The sequence below is a fragment of the Nannospalax galili genome, unplaced genomic scaffold, assembly GCF_000622305.1.
Source record: "Nannospalax galili isolate Female #2095 unplaced genomic scaffold, S.galili_v1.0 scaffold31, whole genome shotgun sequence".
Taxonomy (NCBI): domain Eukaryota; kingdom Metazoa; phylum Chordata; class Mammalia; order Rodentia; family Spalacidae; genus Nannospalax; species Nannospalax galili.
This window is the reverse complement of record NW_008332149.1, coordinates 388,122-404,597: the sequence shown is the minus strand read 5'-3', so window position 1 is coordinate 404,597 and position 16,476 is coordinate 388,122. Positions and strand designations below refer to the sequence as shown.

The window sequence follows — 16,476 nt, the reverse complement described above, 5'->3', positions numbered from 1 at the left end:
ATTCCAAAAGGGAGGAATGGAGGCATAGTAAGGAAATACCAGACCAAAACAAGACCGAAAACCAGCAGGGCAAACACCAAACCCAGTAGCTCCACATCCAACTTCTGGGACTTTACTTCCAAACGGCTTAGATGGCTCAGTCTATGTAGCTTTGCTGCGTATAACACACATCTCTCTTTTGTGCTGTCGGCAGATGCCTAACAGCTCTGGCATCATGAACTTCTTGGGGTCTCCAGTGCCAACTAGGTTTCCCCTCCACAGCTTCACGTAATGGCCTATTAGGGCCTTCTCTAAGCAGCAGTACCCATGATGCACGCTGCCTGGCGTCAGTGGCTCTCTGAAACTGCAGAGGAAGAACGGATGACCCCTTCACTCTTGCATCGTTCATGCCTCTAAAGCCAGCGCCAGGTGAACAACACTGCCAAGTCTGACTGCAGGTTTGGGATGGACTCCAGCCCGCTTTATCCATTTTAGAAGCTTTTCTCTCCTGGTCCCTGTAGCATTTTCCTTTCACAAGTTGGAGGCTTAACTGGGTGTGGTCTTGCCCTGGAGGGTCTTGCCCTGGAGGTACCATCTCCATTGTTTAAGTTTGACCCTCTAGGCCCCTCCTTAATCACTTTAATCTCCTTAATCACTTATGTCCTTATATTTCCCTCTGGAATGACACTGTTCTCAGTATTGCTTTCTTCCAGGCATTTACTAGAATGGTCTGTTAATCTCTGCTTACAGCAATCAACCACTTTTCTACCCTGTAGATCTGCATAATATTCACCATTAATATCCATGCCACCCGTTTCTACATTAGGCTGTCTTGAAATTTCTTCCACCAAAGAAATTAGTCCATTACTTTTCAACTTAGGCAAGCTTTTTGGTCAAGGGCAGACTCCGGCCAGACTCTTTGCCAAAATATCCTTCCACCAAAGAAATTAGTCCATTACTTTTCAACTTAGGCAAGCTTTTTGGTCGAGGGCAGACTCCGGCCAGACTCTTTGCCAAAATATCCTAAGTGTTGCTTAAGTCCTTGTTTCCCTCTGGAGCTACATTGTTCTCAGCACTACCTTCTTCCAGGCGTTTACTAGAATGGCCTGTTAAGCTCCACTTACAGCAATCAACTGCTTTTCTAGCCCAAACTTCCAAAGTCGTCCACATTCCTCCAAAACTCCACATGGTCAGGTTCTTCACAGTCAACAGCCCACTCTCTGGTACCAAGTCAGTAAGACTCTTCCTGGGGTGACCAAGCAAGCCTTCAGAGCCTCTGCAGATTCCCACCCACAGGTCCAAAACTCCACATGGTCAGGTTCTTCACAGTCAACAGCCCACTCTCTGGTGCCAAGTCAGTAAGACTCTTCCTGGGGTGACCAAGCAAGCCTTCAGAGCCACTGCAGATTCCCACCCACAGGCTTTCAGGAAATATTTTCTGAATTAATGTTCCCATGTCTAGAAGCGGTTGTAAGGCTATCGTCTGTGCAGCAATCTATACTTACAAATAATTACAGTTGTCGTAAATCATCAGGATCAGATTTGGAGGCATTTGTGGATCTGACGGCCCCATTATTACAGCTTTCCACAGTAATGGAATGATGGAGAGGGGAGAGAGGTTAATGTGCAGGCAGCTCCTGACTGTTAACATCCTATTAATAAATGACTCCTCTGCTCTGTCTCATGAAAGTTTAAAGCTTTTGCTCACAGCGTACAGCTTCAGGCCTTTTTGCTTATGCAGATCAAATCTTCTAGAAGGCTTGGGAACAATTGGGCTATTTTCCAGAGCAATATTCTATCACCCTCAATGCACTTTTGTGTATGTGTGATAAAGAGAGACAGACAGACAGGCAGGAACAGAAAAGGCAGGAGGAAAGGTGGTGGGTAAAGGAAGTATGAAGGCAGATGTGCAGTTTGCTGCTTCAAGTTTGAGCATTGAAATTAAAAGTGTCTTGTGCTCCGTGGAGCTGCAATCAGTGCGGGAGCCTGTGGGGCAGCCTGGCACCAGGAAATCATGTGGTCCCTGGTACCCATGGCCCAGGAACTGAATCATGGGTTTTCCACATATGGGCCACATGACTGACAAGTCACTGCCTTGGCTTCATGTCTGTGTAGTAGGGAGGATGATACAGACATGGGGAGCTGGAAGTGTGGAGCATGAAGCATTCAGTAGGGTGCAGGGCCCCTGGGGCCTGAGATTAGATGCTCAGGAGGACTGTGGTTCTCAGCCAAGCCTCTTCCCTTGGGGATTCCCATTGGGAGCAAGGTCAGAACATGGTCCCTATAGGATCCAGCAAGTGTGCTCCACCTCCCTCTGAGACTAGGGTGGCCCAGGCTACTGGACCGGGAGAGAGTCCCTTGTGGGTGAAGATGAGGTTGGCAGTTTCCTGTCTTGTCAGCCCTCCTCTGTGGCAGCTACTGCAGAGAGCTGTCAACAAGCAACAGCAGAGGACTTCCTGCCAAAAGAGGAGTCGTGGCTCAGAGAAGCCACCCAGACACAGAGGTATGGACAGGCACATAGCACTGGGGTATATGATTTGTGAGTGTTCTGTGTCTCACCTGGAGTTGGAGAAAAAAAATCTACCTCTCTGTGCTCAGCTTCCCATTCAACAAGTCTGCATCTTCACGTGCTTTGTACTCCCCAAACACATACATGTGCTGACACACATATGCATACAACACACATGTGCACATACAGGAGACCACATGTATACATGATCAAACATATGCTCATGACACACATGCACATACATAAGACCACAAATACACATGCATATAACACATATGACACATGCTAATACGTAAGACCACATATAAATAGGCACATAGCACACATGAACATGGAACATGTGCATATGCCCACACTATCCACACATGAGCACACGAGTACTTCACACATGTGTACATAGTATATTTGCAGGTATACAAGTATTCACTTGTATACATATGCACATAGCATACATGCTCATGGCACACATGTGTACAAATTCACAACTGTGCACACAGCACATACGTGTATACAGTATACATGGCATACATGTATACAGGATATGTGAAGATACATTCCTGTGGCATAAATGTACACACATGCACACATACACATACACACAAGGCATATACACACATATGCACATATTCACATGCATAGCACATCTAGGCATACTAATACATGCAATGCATGCAAGAAATGTACACTCAGACACACAGAATGAATGCACATACATGCACATGGGTACATATAGATATGTCAGGGCACTGTTCAGACTTCCATAAAAGACTGAAGTATCTTCATCAGATTGACCCTCCACTCATGCAGCCCACTGTCCCCCAGCTCGCAGACTGGTACGGACTCTCCTGAGTTGATGGGAGTGGGCACAGGGTGATGTGTAGGACTGGTTCACATGCATTTGGAACATACAAGCATGTGTGGCTGTGAGTGGAGTCTGATGGCAGAAAAGTTTTTTTCAGCTCACACCCCAGCAAGGATGTGGAAGCCCCCTTGTGCCTCATGGAAGGCAGGAGCAGGTGACAGGAGAGGTGGAAATTGTCTGCTTGCTAGAGAGTGGGGAGGGTCATGCTGCCCCTGAGGTGTCGAAGCTGTGGCAAGTTCCATTGTCACCTTGGTTTACAGGAACTCTGGGAACAGGATGAGGATCTAGTCCTGTGTAGTCTAACTGTTGTTATAGCTAGAGGTCCCAGAATATCCAAACAGCCCAGTGGGGTTCTCTTGGGGTGTTTCAGGTGCTAGAGCTGCCAGAACAAAGCTCTGCACCAAGTGGCCCAAACAGCAGAGCGCCGTTCTGCCAAGGTTCTGGAAGCATTTGTCTGTGATCAGGGTGAAGGCAGGAGCATGTGGGCAGGGCTTGTCCTTCAGAGACCAGGAGAGAATTGCCACACCTCCACCCCTGGAGGTGCTGGTCATCTTTGATGTTCCTTAACTTGTGATACATCACCCAGATCCCCGCCTTCATCACAACCTGCTGTTCACATTGTCTCTGTGGCCACATTTCCCACATCTTTGAGGATATCAGTTATCCTGGGTCAAGGGTCTCCCCAGTCCAGTGGGACTTTATCTTATTGACTCCTGTCTGCTACCGTCTTACACCCACAGATCCCATTCTGATGCACTGGAGGTTAAGACTTTAGAATATGAATTTGGAAAGGGACACAGGTCAGACCATCGTGAGGCTACAAAAACCATCCCACTTCCTTAACATCTGAGTCTAATAACTTCAAGACTTAGAACTGGGTGGTAGCTAGAGGCTCACACTGGAAGCTTCAGCTCTGCAAGTCATCCCTGTCACCTCTGTCCAAACTCTGGAACTGTTGACAGGCCATGACCAAAGTGGAGACAGGGGTGAGGGGAGCAAAATACATTATATGGATTGGAAATTGTGCAGGGCTGGCATGTGCAGGGGCCCCACAGGCTTAGAGGATGTGGATGATAGAGTAACAACAGCCACCTCTTGTAGGGGAGGGCTTTGGGAAGGGCTGAACGGAGCCAGGCTTGGCCTGGAAAGATGGGCAGAAGCAGACACTCCAAAAGATTAACCAGAAGGACCTCGTAGTCATCCCAATGCCTGCCCAGTCCTGAAATTAGAAAGAGGCAGCAATGACAATATGGAAACTCAGCCCCATAAACAAATGGGACTTGGAACAGCAAAGCCAGTATGGACCAAAGGCAGCTACTGCTCACACAGAAAGCAGAAATAGACTCGGCCTATCATATCTGAACACAGACAGGAATATCCTAGCTTCCCCCTAGCCAGGGCTATGTGGAGCTGAGTCAGGCCCATTCACCCAAAGCTCCTCTTTCGGCCTACCAGAGGCCAGACATACCTATAGAGCAGAAGTTGCCACAAATGTTCTATCATGAGCGCAGGCAAAAGGTTTCTCCAGCTTTCTTACAGCTCATTTCATTACCCTCCAATGCTAAGATTCAGGTCCCAGCGTGGCCTCTAGCCAGGCTTAGCGGACAGAGTTAAGCTTCCCAAGCAGGAGACCCTAGCTTGCTGATGAATCCTTCTGTTTTCTCATCTATAAAATGGGAATGAGACCCCTTGTGCAGGATCATTGTAAGATGAGAGATTCCACACATGCAAGGCTTGGCCCAAAGGATACACTAAATGGGGATTATCGTTATGGAACCAGCAGAGAGTTCAAACTGGGAAGTCTCTGGGAAGCAAATGTCATCGTCTTACCCTACAGAACTCCCAAGTAAGACTTTTGGTCTTGCTGGATGGGCTTTTGGCTCTTTTAAAAAATCCTTTGGGGGAAGCTGGGAGTCAGTAAGTGCTTGCCATGCAAACGTAAGAACTGAGTTTACAGTCTCAGAACCTATGTGAAAGCTGGGCATGGTGGTATGTGCCTTTAATCACAGCAACTGGCAAAATGGGTGTCCAGGTCAGGTGGACCCCTGGAAGCTCACTGGCCAGCCAACCTAACTTACTTGGTGACATTTTAGGCCAATGAGAGACCCTGCTGTCCCAAACAAAAAGTGGGAGGTGCCTGAGGGCCAACAAGGTTGTCCTCCCCTGACCTCCACACACGCATGCACACACACATGCATGCACACACGCACACACACAGGAACACATGTCCATTCACACACACACACACACACACACACACACACACACATACTCTTCCTCTTGGAAGAGCCACCTTGCTAGGAACGACCTTAGCAATACACAGAAGACTAGCCATTTGGGAAACATGATTTAGCATTACGTGGCAAGAATGTGCTGACATTTGGCTCTTTCATTGTTATTAAGTGTGAATTCTAAATTTGAGGTTTTGTCTCTTTTAATTCATCACTTGTAAATTGGGTTTGTTGAAAGTGCATATTTCCCAAATGCTAATAGCTCCAATTCCTCATTCAGGCTCTTGAGCGTATGAGAAGAAATAAAACCCCAGAGGGTCAACAGGCAAGGGAAGAGGGTGAGCAGGAGATGGAGCAGCAAAGGCAGTGGCCTTGGAATGGACTCACTGGAGGCCCACTCAGGACAGACATACCTTGGTGGGGACAGCAAGCAGCCGTTCTGTCTTCCTTCCACTGGCTGAGACCCAGCCGCCCAACCTCAGGCCAATGAAGACCTCAGAAAATCCAGCCAAACCTGGCAGCGGTTTCAGTTCACACTGTCCCTCCTGTCCCTGGGCCTCCCTCATGCAAGTAGCCTGGGCAGCCCATTGATGCCCTAGGTGGGAGTAAGCTGCCAGAATCTAGCTCAACTCAGGTCCTGGCCTGCCATGGCCCTTCTCCATTCTGGGTCTCAACTTCCCCATATGATGATGGGCAGAAGGGAGGTGATTTAGGATCTCCATACTCTCCAAGTTTTATGGGTCTTCTTGACCTTATGCAAATGCTGGATCATTTTCCAAGTCTGTCTACAGGTTCTGGGCAGACTTAGGTGTGAATACGTATGACTAAGGCGTGAATAAAGACCCAAGAGTTCTTACTGAGCTCACAGCCTGGAATTTGTACCACTTAGTGTGAGTTCCAAGGGTACCAGGAGAAAGCTAAGCACAAAATCTTGAACACACAGGCTATATCTTCCCTCCCTCCAGTAAATGAAGGTTACTTTCAGGTCTCCTGATTTCTGCTATTGTCAGAGGCCACCAGAACACCAGTCCTGGGACAAGCCCTCCTCTCTGACAGATGCTTCCCTGCAACAGAACATGCTTAGAGCTTCACAGAATGTTTGCCAAGTGTGTTTCGGCCCTGTCTCCCACACAGCCCCCTCAGGAAGGCAGAGCCACGTTTGAAGCAGAGCCAAACTTGACTCTGGTGGATGAAAAGATCATAGAGGCAACCCCATCCAACCTCTTCATTCTGTAGACAAGATGTGCAGGTCCAAGGAGTGCAAAGGCTTTTCCAGGTTCAGGAGTAGAGTTGAAGCCAAAGCCAGGAGATCATTAATCATCCACTTCTTGGTTTGAGATGCAGAGTCAGACAGAGCTGGCTTCAGATCCTGCCTTTGCAGTTGACTGGCCTTGTGAACTCAGGCAAGTTATTTAACCTTCTGGAGCGTGGATGCACCGCACGTAAAATGGAGGTAGTCATGACTAAGTTTCAGGGCCGTCACCTTTGTGCTCTGTTGACACAGTTCTTAGAACAAGTACCTGATCAATGCTCATCGCCATCCTGGTGTAAATCATTATCGTTGTCATGGTTAACCCAAGGAGATGTTCTCTGAGAAATGGAACTTGGTCGGGACTCGGAGAGAGCACTGGCCATGGATACCCCCAACACAAGTTCACTGCCCCCCTCAGTAATGCCCTTCCATCTTTCTGCAGGCTGGTAGAAATCTTCTCCACGGTGCCCATTGGCTCCCACTGGGGGGTGCTGTCCAAGTGCTTGGCTTACAGCAAGGCTGCATCCGACCCCTTCGTGTACTCCTTGCTGCGACACCAGTACCGCAAGAGCTGCAAGGAGCTTCTGAACAGGGTCTTCAACAGACGCTCCATCCGCTCCGTGGGCCTCACAGGTGACTCTCACAGCCAGAACATCCTGCCGGTGTCAGAATGAAAGACTGAGCTCCTGTTGGGGAGTTCAGAGTGAGGTGGCCAGGAGCAGGGGGAGGTGGCCTGGGGCTCCTAGCTAGACACCGCCTGGCAAGTCCAGTGATGCTGGTATTCGAACAAGGTTGGGGTTCTGCTTCCTGGCTCCTCCAAGGCAGATGTTGGATCATCCCTGCTTGTCACCAATGGATGGCCAGGGGCCATGCTCTGGCCTTTCTGGGAGGATGATTTGATCTTTCAGACTCACCAAATTCCTCCCAGAAGATAAAAGGCCAATCACTGTCAAGGATGCAGAGTGCTGGTGACAGGTGTGGGGCATAACACCCAGCTGTTTGCTAACCCCTGGACATGAGACTCCAGTGAAGGAAAACTGTTCTCCAAGGGACATTTCAGTCATGCTGAAAGTGAGGCTGGCAGTGGCCATCTGGCCCCAGATCCAATATGGTGACTCTTCTCCACTTGGTAGTGGTGGTTGCTATAACCCAAATATTATCCAGCTGGTGCCAGCTAAACAGTGCTCAGCTGAGACCCCCGAACTCTGCACTCAAGGGTGAAAGTGTTTAACAACTAGTGGCTACCAGATGGCTGCCCACCAGTTGTCTTAGGAATTATGGTAAATTGGATTCAATTTTTGTCCCTCCTCCACCGAACTAATGTTTGTGTGTGTAGACAATCTTAGCATGGAAAGGGTCTCAATAGGCAGGTGATAGGTAACGTTAGATTCTCTGAAATCTGAACAGGAAGTGCCTCCTTCTGATTTACATGCCATAAATATGGGAACCAGGTAACGTGAGAAGAAGGGGGCTAGTCTGTGCCGCCTCCCAATCTGTGACCTGATGTGGCAGGAAGTACCTCCTCATGTCTTAGATGTCCTGTTCCTTATATCCTGTGAGGTAGATGAGAGGCACTGACCAGAACAGAAATGCAGCCTTGGCTGTCTGACACTGGGTTCTATTATCCTGGTGTTTCAATATCCTCCTTTCTGTAAATCTGTCCTCAGAAAGACGGGGCTGTCTAAGGTCACCAAGAAAGTGCTCTGCCCACTGATGAGAGAGAGAAATTACCGTAGGCTACGCATATGTTCCCATGATACACACACCAGTCCACTAGGAGCCACTGTTGATTTCATTAAAAACTAGATAAGGGCTGAAGAGGTTGGCAAAGCACTCGCTATCCAAGCCTGAGGACCTGAGTTCAACCCCCAGAACCCACATAAAAAAAACTGGGTGTGATGGTGGCCTGCACTTGTAATCCTAGTGCTGGAGAAGCAGAGAGAGATGGGCTCTCCAGCTCCCTAGGCAAATCAGCGTGTTCCAGGCCTGTTGAAAGACCCTGTCTCAAAAGTAAAAACAGGGTTACAGAGATGGCTCGGCCATTAGGAGCACTGGCTGCTCTTGCAGAGGATCCAAGTGCAGTTCCCAGCACCCACATGGCAATGCACAACCATCTATAACTCCAGTTCTAGGGGATCCAACACCCTCTTCTGGCCTCCACAGGCCAAAGGCACACATATGATGCAGATACATACGTACAAGCAAACATTTATGCACATAAAATAATTTTTAAAATCTTAAAGATTGGCCACTTGAAATTATCGATTCCTAGAAGTGAAAAAAAGTGACAAAATTAATGATAGTCTATGGGAATTATGACACATAATTAACTCAATCAATATGTACATAATTGGGGTCCCCGAAAAAGGACAGGAAAAAAGAAATGAAAACAAATAAAATAAGGTGGGTGACAGCTGAGGAATAACGCCTGAGGTTGACCTCTGGCCTCCACATGCCTGCACACACATGTAACCCTTACACACACACACACACACACACACACACACACACACACACGTCCAGTGGCCCATACCATCTTCCAATCCTATTATATATCATTTCAACGTGACTTGTGAGCACTCAGAACAGTTATTTCTCAGTCCTGTAAACAACTCCTCTGGGTGGATAGGACAGGAAGATGGTTCGTCTCCGTGTAGCTCCCCTCACCCTAGCTTATAGGTGTGCAATGGGAAGGTGCTATCCATCTAGAACCAGATTGGGAGAGAGCTTGTTTTTACTGTCAGGAAGCCCATGTAGTTGAAGGCTGAGATGTGCCTGCTTGTCTGTTTGAAAAGATGACCTTGCATTAACTCTTAGCTCTTCATTTTAAAAACAACTCAGTCAGGCCTAGTGTTGTCTGGTTTCAGAGTTTCCATGGAGACCAGGATGGAGACAGATGTAACATCTAAGGAGGCTTTTGACATTGTTGCTGGCAGAGGTATGTTCACACCTACCTTGTCAGAGATGAAACCAGGCCTCAGAGGGGCTCCTCAGACATTTGTTTGGACCTTGATCAAGCTCCCGTCAGTCTTCTGGGTGAGCTGATAGGGTATGTCCCTTCCTTCCTCTTGATGAGGGATGTCACAGAGATACTTTGAAATCAGCCATGGTTGGAGTTTTTGTACCCTGAAAATAACTGAAGTACTGTAAATCAGGCCTTTCCCATAGAGAGCTGCTCATTCCCCATTTTCCAGCACAGCACTGCCAGGCATTTACCACTGGAACAAAACCATTCTGGTTTGTCAAGAGTCCACTTGGCCCCTCTAGCTCAGATCATGACAGTCACTTTTGTAGAACTTGCCTAGAGACAAGTAGCTGTCCACCCTCTGTTGTCCTAACTCCCAAAGTGCCAGGGAAGTTGAGATCAAGTAGCAGCCAGGACAGCATGCAGAAGGACTCATAAGATCCTACCCAAGAGGTGTCGCAGCCCGGTGGGTGAGGTCAGTAACAGGCGAAGTAAGCCACGATATTTGCTGCACCATGTTGGTCTAGAGGGAAGGTTACCAGACTCTGTTTCCGCTTGCTCTGTACAGCAACATATTGCATTCCCGGTAGCAGCTAGTTCCCTTTGTCCCTTCCTTAGCAAAGAAGCAGGATCTGCCACCCACAGCACCACATATCGGGAAGGATGCATGCCATAATTTTCACGATGCCTCTGAAACTGCTTAACATCTAATAAAACGAGTTACATTGGCATCGTGCCAACAAGAACCCCAGATAAGTCCTTTGATGGAGAGTTTTCATTATCACTTAGACCCAGACATGAAAACCCAAGGGAGGTAAGGAGGGGAGGGCTCCACTGGCAACCAGCACCAGCCAACGCTGCCCTGATTACCTTCCATAAATGTTTATAGTCATCTCAACACAGTCTCTGGAACTCACCCCCTGGGTTCACTGTTCCCAGTTGAATGATCTACCTCATTTTGGTAATTTAATTTATCAAACATTGTGTGGTTTTCTCAGGCACCATGCAGAGAAGCACCAAGACTTCTGGCCTCCAAAGACTCTTGACTTCGGCTAGTTTAAGGCTCCACATTTACTGTGTACACACTCTGGCTTACAAAGGAAAGGCCTTCCGATTCCCACATCTACACAGAGGGCTCCATTTCTGTTCTATACATACTGTTTGCCTTTTATAATCACTCTGCTGCCATTCCAAGTTTACCTTGGGTCCTTTATAGAAGGTCGGGATTTCAGAAACCTGGGAACCCTGGGAACATAGGATGCTTGGTGAACGTTGAAGCAGTTGGGTCTGGGTCCTTTATGGCTAGCTAGCTTCCCATAGACACCTGTCTGTGTTCCCTTGGGAGTCAGGCAGGACTTGGGAACTGGTTTGACTTGAGTCATCTTTCCGTGCTGTGTTCCTCCAGGCCTTGGCTCAGGCTCCTGACACCCTGAGTAACAAGGTTACGTGTGTTTGTGAAATTCTTTTTCTTGTCCATGTGTCTTTCTTCCGAGAAAAGATAGAAATAATGAGGCCATGCTTGTGTCCTGATTGTTACCCCTTCCCAGGCTTAGGATGCAGGTAGTTGTCTGTGCTAACTCTTCAGACTGTCAGAGGAACCAAAAAGCTATGTGCTGTCGGCATTTAAACACAGGGTACAATAATTTGCCTGCTTTTCCTGGGGACATTCTGTCAGGTGCCAGAAATCCCACAGATCAGCTCATCCTTTAGCCCACGAATGCCGTGAGGTAAGATTCGGAGAGTACAGGTCCCCACTGTCTTCCTGAGAGCCGGAGAATCTGAGTGGGGGAAGTGGCTCATACACGTCTCCATTCTCGTGTCACAGGTGTTGAATATGAACTCCAATGTATCCTCCCCAGAGGTGAACTCAAGCAAGCTGGGGAGGACTTGGGATTCTCCTTCCAAGTATCAGTACCCAGGAAGCTGTCTCAGATGGTCTTCAAACTACTCCCTTAGGAAAAGTGATCTTGGATGTCTTGATAAAATAGAGAGGGGTACCAGAGGGGAAGGGGTTTAAAGATAATTAAAACGTTGTGTATAAGATACACAAAAATTCAATAAAATTTTTAAAATCTAACCAGCACAAAAAAAGAAAAAAAATGCATAGAAATCCAAGTATCTCCAAATGTTGAAGTTGCCCTTATCTTGTAGCTGTTTACTAATCCTCCAGAGTTCACATCCACTTTATCCAAGAGCTAGTTATTTCTGTTCTCAGAAGAATAAGATGGTTTTCTCCACAAATCCTTGAAAGCTTGTTTTCAGACAAACTGTCACAGAGCTGGGGCTGCCCCTACTCACCTGTGAAGGCATTCCCCTAGGTCCTTCCTGGAGAGCAATCACAGAGGGTTAACAGAAGGGGCACTTTGGGGTGTCACCGGAGGATGCTGGGCTTGGAACTCATGTGAGAACCTGGGCCTTAGCGAGCGTCCCTCAGGACTCTTACTTGGCTCTTGGATAATCTCTCTCTCTAGGCAGCTTGGTTCTACATGATGGTAATATCTGATATTTGTCTTGCTGTCCAGACACAGAACTGGAAGCAGAGTCAGGCTGAGGCAGGGCTGGAAGAGATGAATCTGAATGCCAGTCCTGGCCGTGGATCTTTCCTATGAGCTTCTAGTTTCCTCAGTGTGACTGGTCCTGCCAGCTACTCCCCTGCCCCCAGGAGCATCTGGTAGTGACGAAGGTTCCTCCAGCGATTGTGCCCCAAGAGATGCTCAGCACCAGGCACTGTGCTGAGAGCAGGAGCACCGTTTCCATTGACCGCTGTGATAACTTAGGAAGGTGATACTAGTTTCATCGCCACTTTTAGGTATTGAGGGCTCATCGTCAACCCCAGCCAGCAGTCCCATGAGCATCAGTAGGATGCAGCATTTTCTTGGATCTATGTGAGCCTCCTCATTCCCTCCAGCAGTGGGATATACACAGGAATGACAGACCGAGCAGGTTGTGGGGAGAGAGTGAAGGAATTCAACATTGACAGTTTGCTCTCCAAGGTTCAGAGGAGAAATCTGTAGGAGCAGCACTCTTTGCATGTCCCCCCTACCCAGCCAGCTCTTATTGTCTCCCATAACCAGGTGGCCATTGGCTTCTGAGGAGCTTGTCTGCTTCCTGTCTTTGCTTCTGGCCTGATCTCAGGAAAGTGGCAGGCATACGTCAGATTCCCATCGGTCACTCCACACTTCTGTAAGCCAGCACCTGCTTTGCCAGGCCCTGGAGGAGATGAGTGTCTAGACGGGCCCATGTTAAGGGTGTGGCTCGGTGATATGGGGTACAGAGAGGCCCGAAGAACTTACCTGGAGGTCCTGGGAGGCTTTGATGAGACAGAGAGGTTTGGGCCAGAATGGGCAATGGGGCATGTGGCAAGACACTGGAGATGGGGACCAGCCTGGTGAGAGGCCATTGGGGCGGGGCTTAGTGTGCATCCAGGAACAGTGTCCAGTCGGGTGGGACTCAGGATATACCCAGGAAGAGCGTCCATGGTGCTCAGAAGTGGGCAGTTCTAAGACAGAATGAATGTCATCTGCAGTCAGCAGAAGGCATTTTGAAGAAAACTGACCCTTCCTCCCCCAGCAGCCATCAACTGCCAATAGCTCCTTACTAGGGGTGGAGCTTCATGAGCCCCTCCCCCATCCATGGTGGAATTCTGTCTGCCTTGATCTTACACAGGTCTTACGCAGCCCACTACAGCTGCCATGAGTGAATATGTGCACTGGGCCCATCATAGCCAGAAAACACTGTCATGAAGCATTCCTTCTCATCCTATGGCTCTTACCATCTTTCTACTCCCTCTTCTATGACAATCCCTGAGCTCGGGGAGCAAGAGGTGTGATACAGATGTTCCATTTAGGGCTGAGCACTCCACAGTTCCCTATTCTTTATAGTTTGACTACATGTGGGTCTCTGTATTAAGTGCCATCTACTGCAAAAAGAAAGTTTTCTGAGGGTTGAGAGCTGCACTGATCTGAATGAAGGTACAGGGAAGCAAGAGCCCAGAGACCAACATTTATTCCCAATGCCACCATTCATTCTTATTAATTTATTAACTTATTTATTTAATTATTTATTTTTGAGACAGGACCTTCCTATGTAGCCCATGCTGGCCTTTTACTTACTATGTAGCATAGGCTGGCTTAAAACTTGCAGCAAAGCCTGCAGCAATCAGCCATCCTCAGCCTCCTGGGTGCTGGGATTGCAGGCATGCGCCACCACACACCATCATAATTCATTCTTAAGAAAGCGAATCCAGCCACGTTCACCAAGGGCACCTCCTCTGACTGAATCCCAAGTGGGGACAAATATGTGACTTCATCTTCCATAGGGGATCTATGTAGATAGATACACCGCAGCTAATATCCATGGGCAGTCTGAGGGGCACTGTCACCAGCCCCTGCAGTCAAATAGAAGACCACATATTGCAGGGGCAGCCATGTTGCAAAAACTGTCCTCACATTTCTTAGGCATTCTCTCTCTGGGGTGGGGGTGTCACACAAATACACATCTCACATTTAAAGGTCAAATATAAATGAAATCAGTAGTGGAAGAGTGCTGTTTATCACGCACATCCATATTTAAGGACTTTGAAAATAATTTGAATTTTAGAGTCAAAAGCCTGTGTGCACCCCTCTGATGCATATGCTCTTAGAACCCCGATAAGTGGTATTTCCCATGCCCCCTTCCACATATTCCTTGAGTCTGGGCAGTGCCCATCATACGTACTCCTAAGTAAGGAAGTTGAGCCCATGGTTTAAGAGTTTAAAATCTCTGCGTTTGGAGACAAGTGGTCTGCTTTCACTGTGAGAGTCATAGAGTCATCCTCAGAGCCTCAGGGGCTAGAAAGCATCACAGTGACATGTCTCCAAAGTGTCTCTGTGACTGGAATCAGGTCATTGTGAATGCTCAGGGCTGGCTGGCTAAAATCCCCCATGCCCAGCCCCCAAGCACCCAGTCTGCCATTGCGTTCCTTCAGTCCCTCTATGACCAAACCTTTACTTGAATTATTACTAGTAACCAAACCCCTTGCTCAAAAAAGCTTCGAATGCCAAGTTTCCTTACAGACTGAAATCGTTCCAAACCTCAACAATCCTGTTTAACAACAAATGTTTAAATACAACCTCTTCTGAGCACAGGGACACTTGTGGGGTATGGTGTCCTGCCAACTCCATCAGGACCTCTTCAGGGGAAACCCAGCTCACTCTGGGTTGCAGGCAGCTGTAGAAGCCCAACATCAATCGAAAAGTTGCCTTTCCCTTCCTTGTAGGCAGCCTGGTTAGCTGACTCAGTGTTAGATGGACCTCACTTTGTTTTCTAAGGGCTTCTAAGAGAAAGAACTCAAACCTTGCCATCCGAGGATGAGCTTCTCATTTAGTGCGGAGGCTCCTGGGTGGCTGGAAATCTCTCTCTAGGTTTGTGTCCTGTGTAGTAATGACAGTAAACACTGTCAGCCATGTCTGTCTGCCTTTCCTTTCTCCCCAAGGAAGCACAGGGACATCATTTTGCCTGGAATCTAGCAAGAAAACCATCACTTTCCACAGGTGAGAGGACAGCTTGTTGAAGACCCCCCCTTAACATGCCTTCCTGGATGTTCCAGGTCATGAGGATGCCAAAGACCAAAGCCTTTGCATTCCTGCATCTCCATAGACTTCCTTTGTTTTTGGTGTTTGCAAAGGAAGGAGGGGAGATTCCTGTCATCTATAGTTTGAAACATCCAGAGAGTGGTCAGTATATGACATATGGGCCTGAAAGTAAGGAAATTTCCAGTGTGTGATAGCTGGGTGAGTAATCCATGTGGAAATGCACTTCCCGTCTGAACACTTCAGGAATACTTCTGGAAACTAGAATTGAGGAAAATAGAATTGTCCCTGTCCCGGGACAAAGTGATCACACTTCATTGGTTTCTGTAGTGTTGCAATTCCTCATACCAGAATCTTTGGAAGATGGATGGCACTTGTGTGTGTTTGTGTAGCCAAAGCTCCAGTCAGCGTGCCCATGAGTGAGTGTGTACATACAGAGGATGTGCAACACAAACAGTCGCACACTGGCATCCGCACACACAAAAGAAGCAAAAGCTTAGCATCTTGTAATGATTCCTAATGACGTTTTGACTTTGCTTTTCTCTAATTTATGAAACAGAAATACATTTCCACTTATTCTCAGATAAAATATAACTGGTAGCTTCCCCCTCCAATGTGGAAATATTACCTTTTGTTTGATACACCCGCCAAGAGTTGTTTTCTGTTGAAATGGAACTCAAGAAATTTGAATCCAAGGCCAACGCTGCCTGCTCTGTTTACAATGGCTTGTGTTTTGTGAATATATATCAAATGTTGTAATATATTTTTATGATAGAATTGATGGTTAATACAAGGAAAATACACACATATATATATATATATTGTGATTCTGTCCAATAAAGACTCCTATTATAAAATGTCACCTGCACTCAGTTGAACTAGTGTGTACACATTTCACACTAGGGCCTTTTGTATTTCACAGTGGTCCCAAAGTTTACATTTGTTTTCTCCCCTGCCTTCTGGTATTATCCTCTTTACCAGGCCCCTCCCACTGCCTCTGGCCTCAAACAGCTCAAGTTTGAGGTATTTATCCTTTGGGATTGTTTCTTAATTTGCCTAAACTCACAGTAGCCACCCACCTCCAACACACCTGCCATGGGAGAAGCCT

The 16,476-nt window shown here is 47.5% G+C and overlaps 1 protein-coding gene across 2 annotated transcripts in view; it reads left to right on the top strand.

Annotated features, from left to right (window-relative positions):
* Nucleotides 1-16,209, top strand: part of Gpr26 (G protein-coupled receptor 26) — a 33,217-nt gene extending 17,008 nt beyond the window's left edge. Inside the window, exons 3-4 of one of the 2 annotated variants that reach the window (XM_008827251.1) lie at nt 7,276-7,466; nt 9,701-16,209. In XM_008827251.1, the coding sequence (XP_008825473.1) occupies nt 7,276-7,466; nt 9,701-9,735 (226 nt within the window). In that variant the 3' untranslated portion in view covers nt 9,736-16,209. Of the gene's footprint in view, nt 1-7,275; nt 7,508-9,700 lie in introns of those variants that run through there. The other variant, XM_008827250.1, reaches the window with a different exon arrangement.
* The last annotated feature ends 267 nt before the right edge of the window (nt 16,210-16,476 follow it).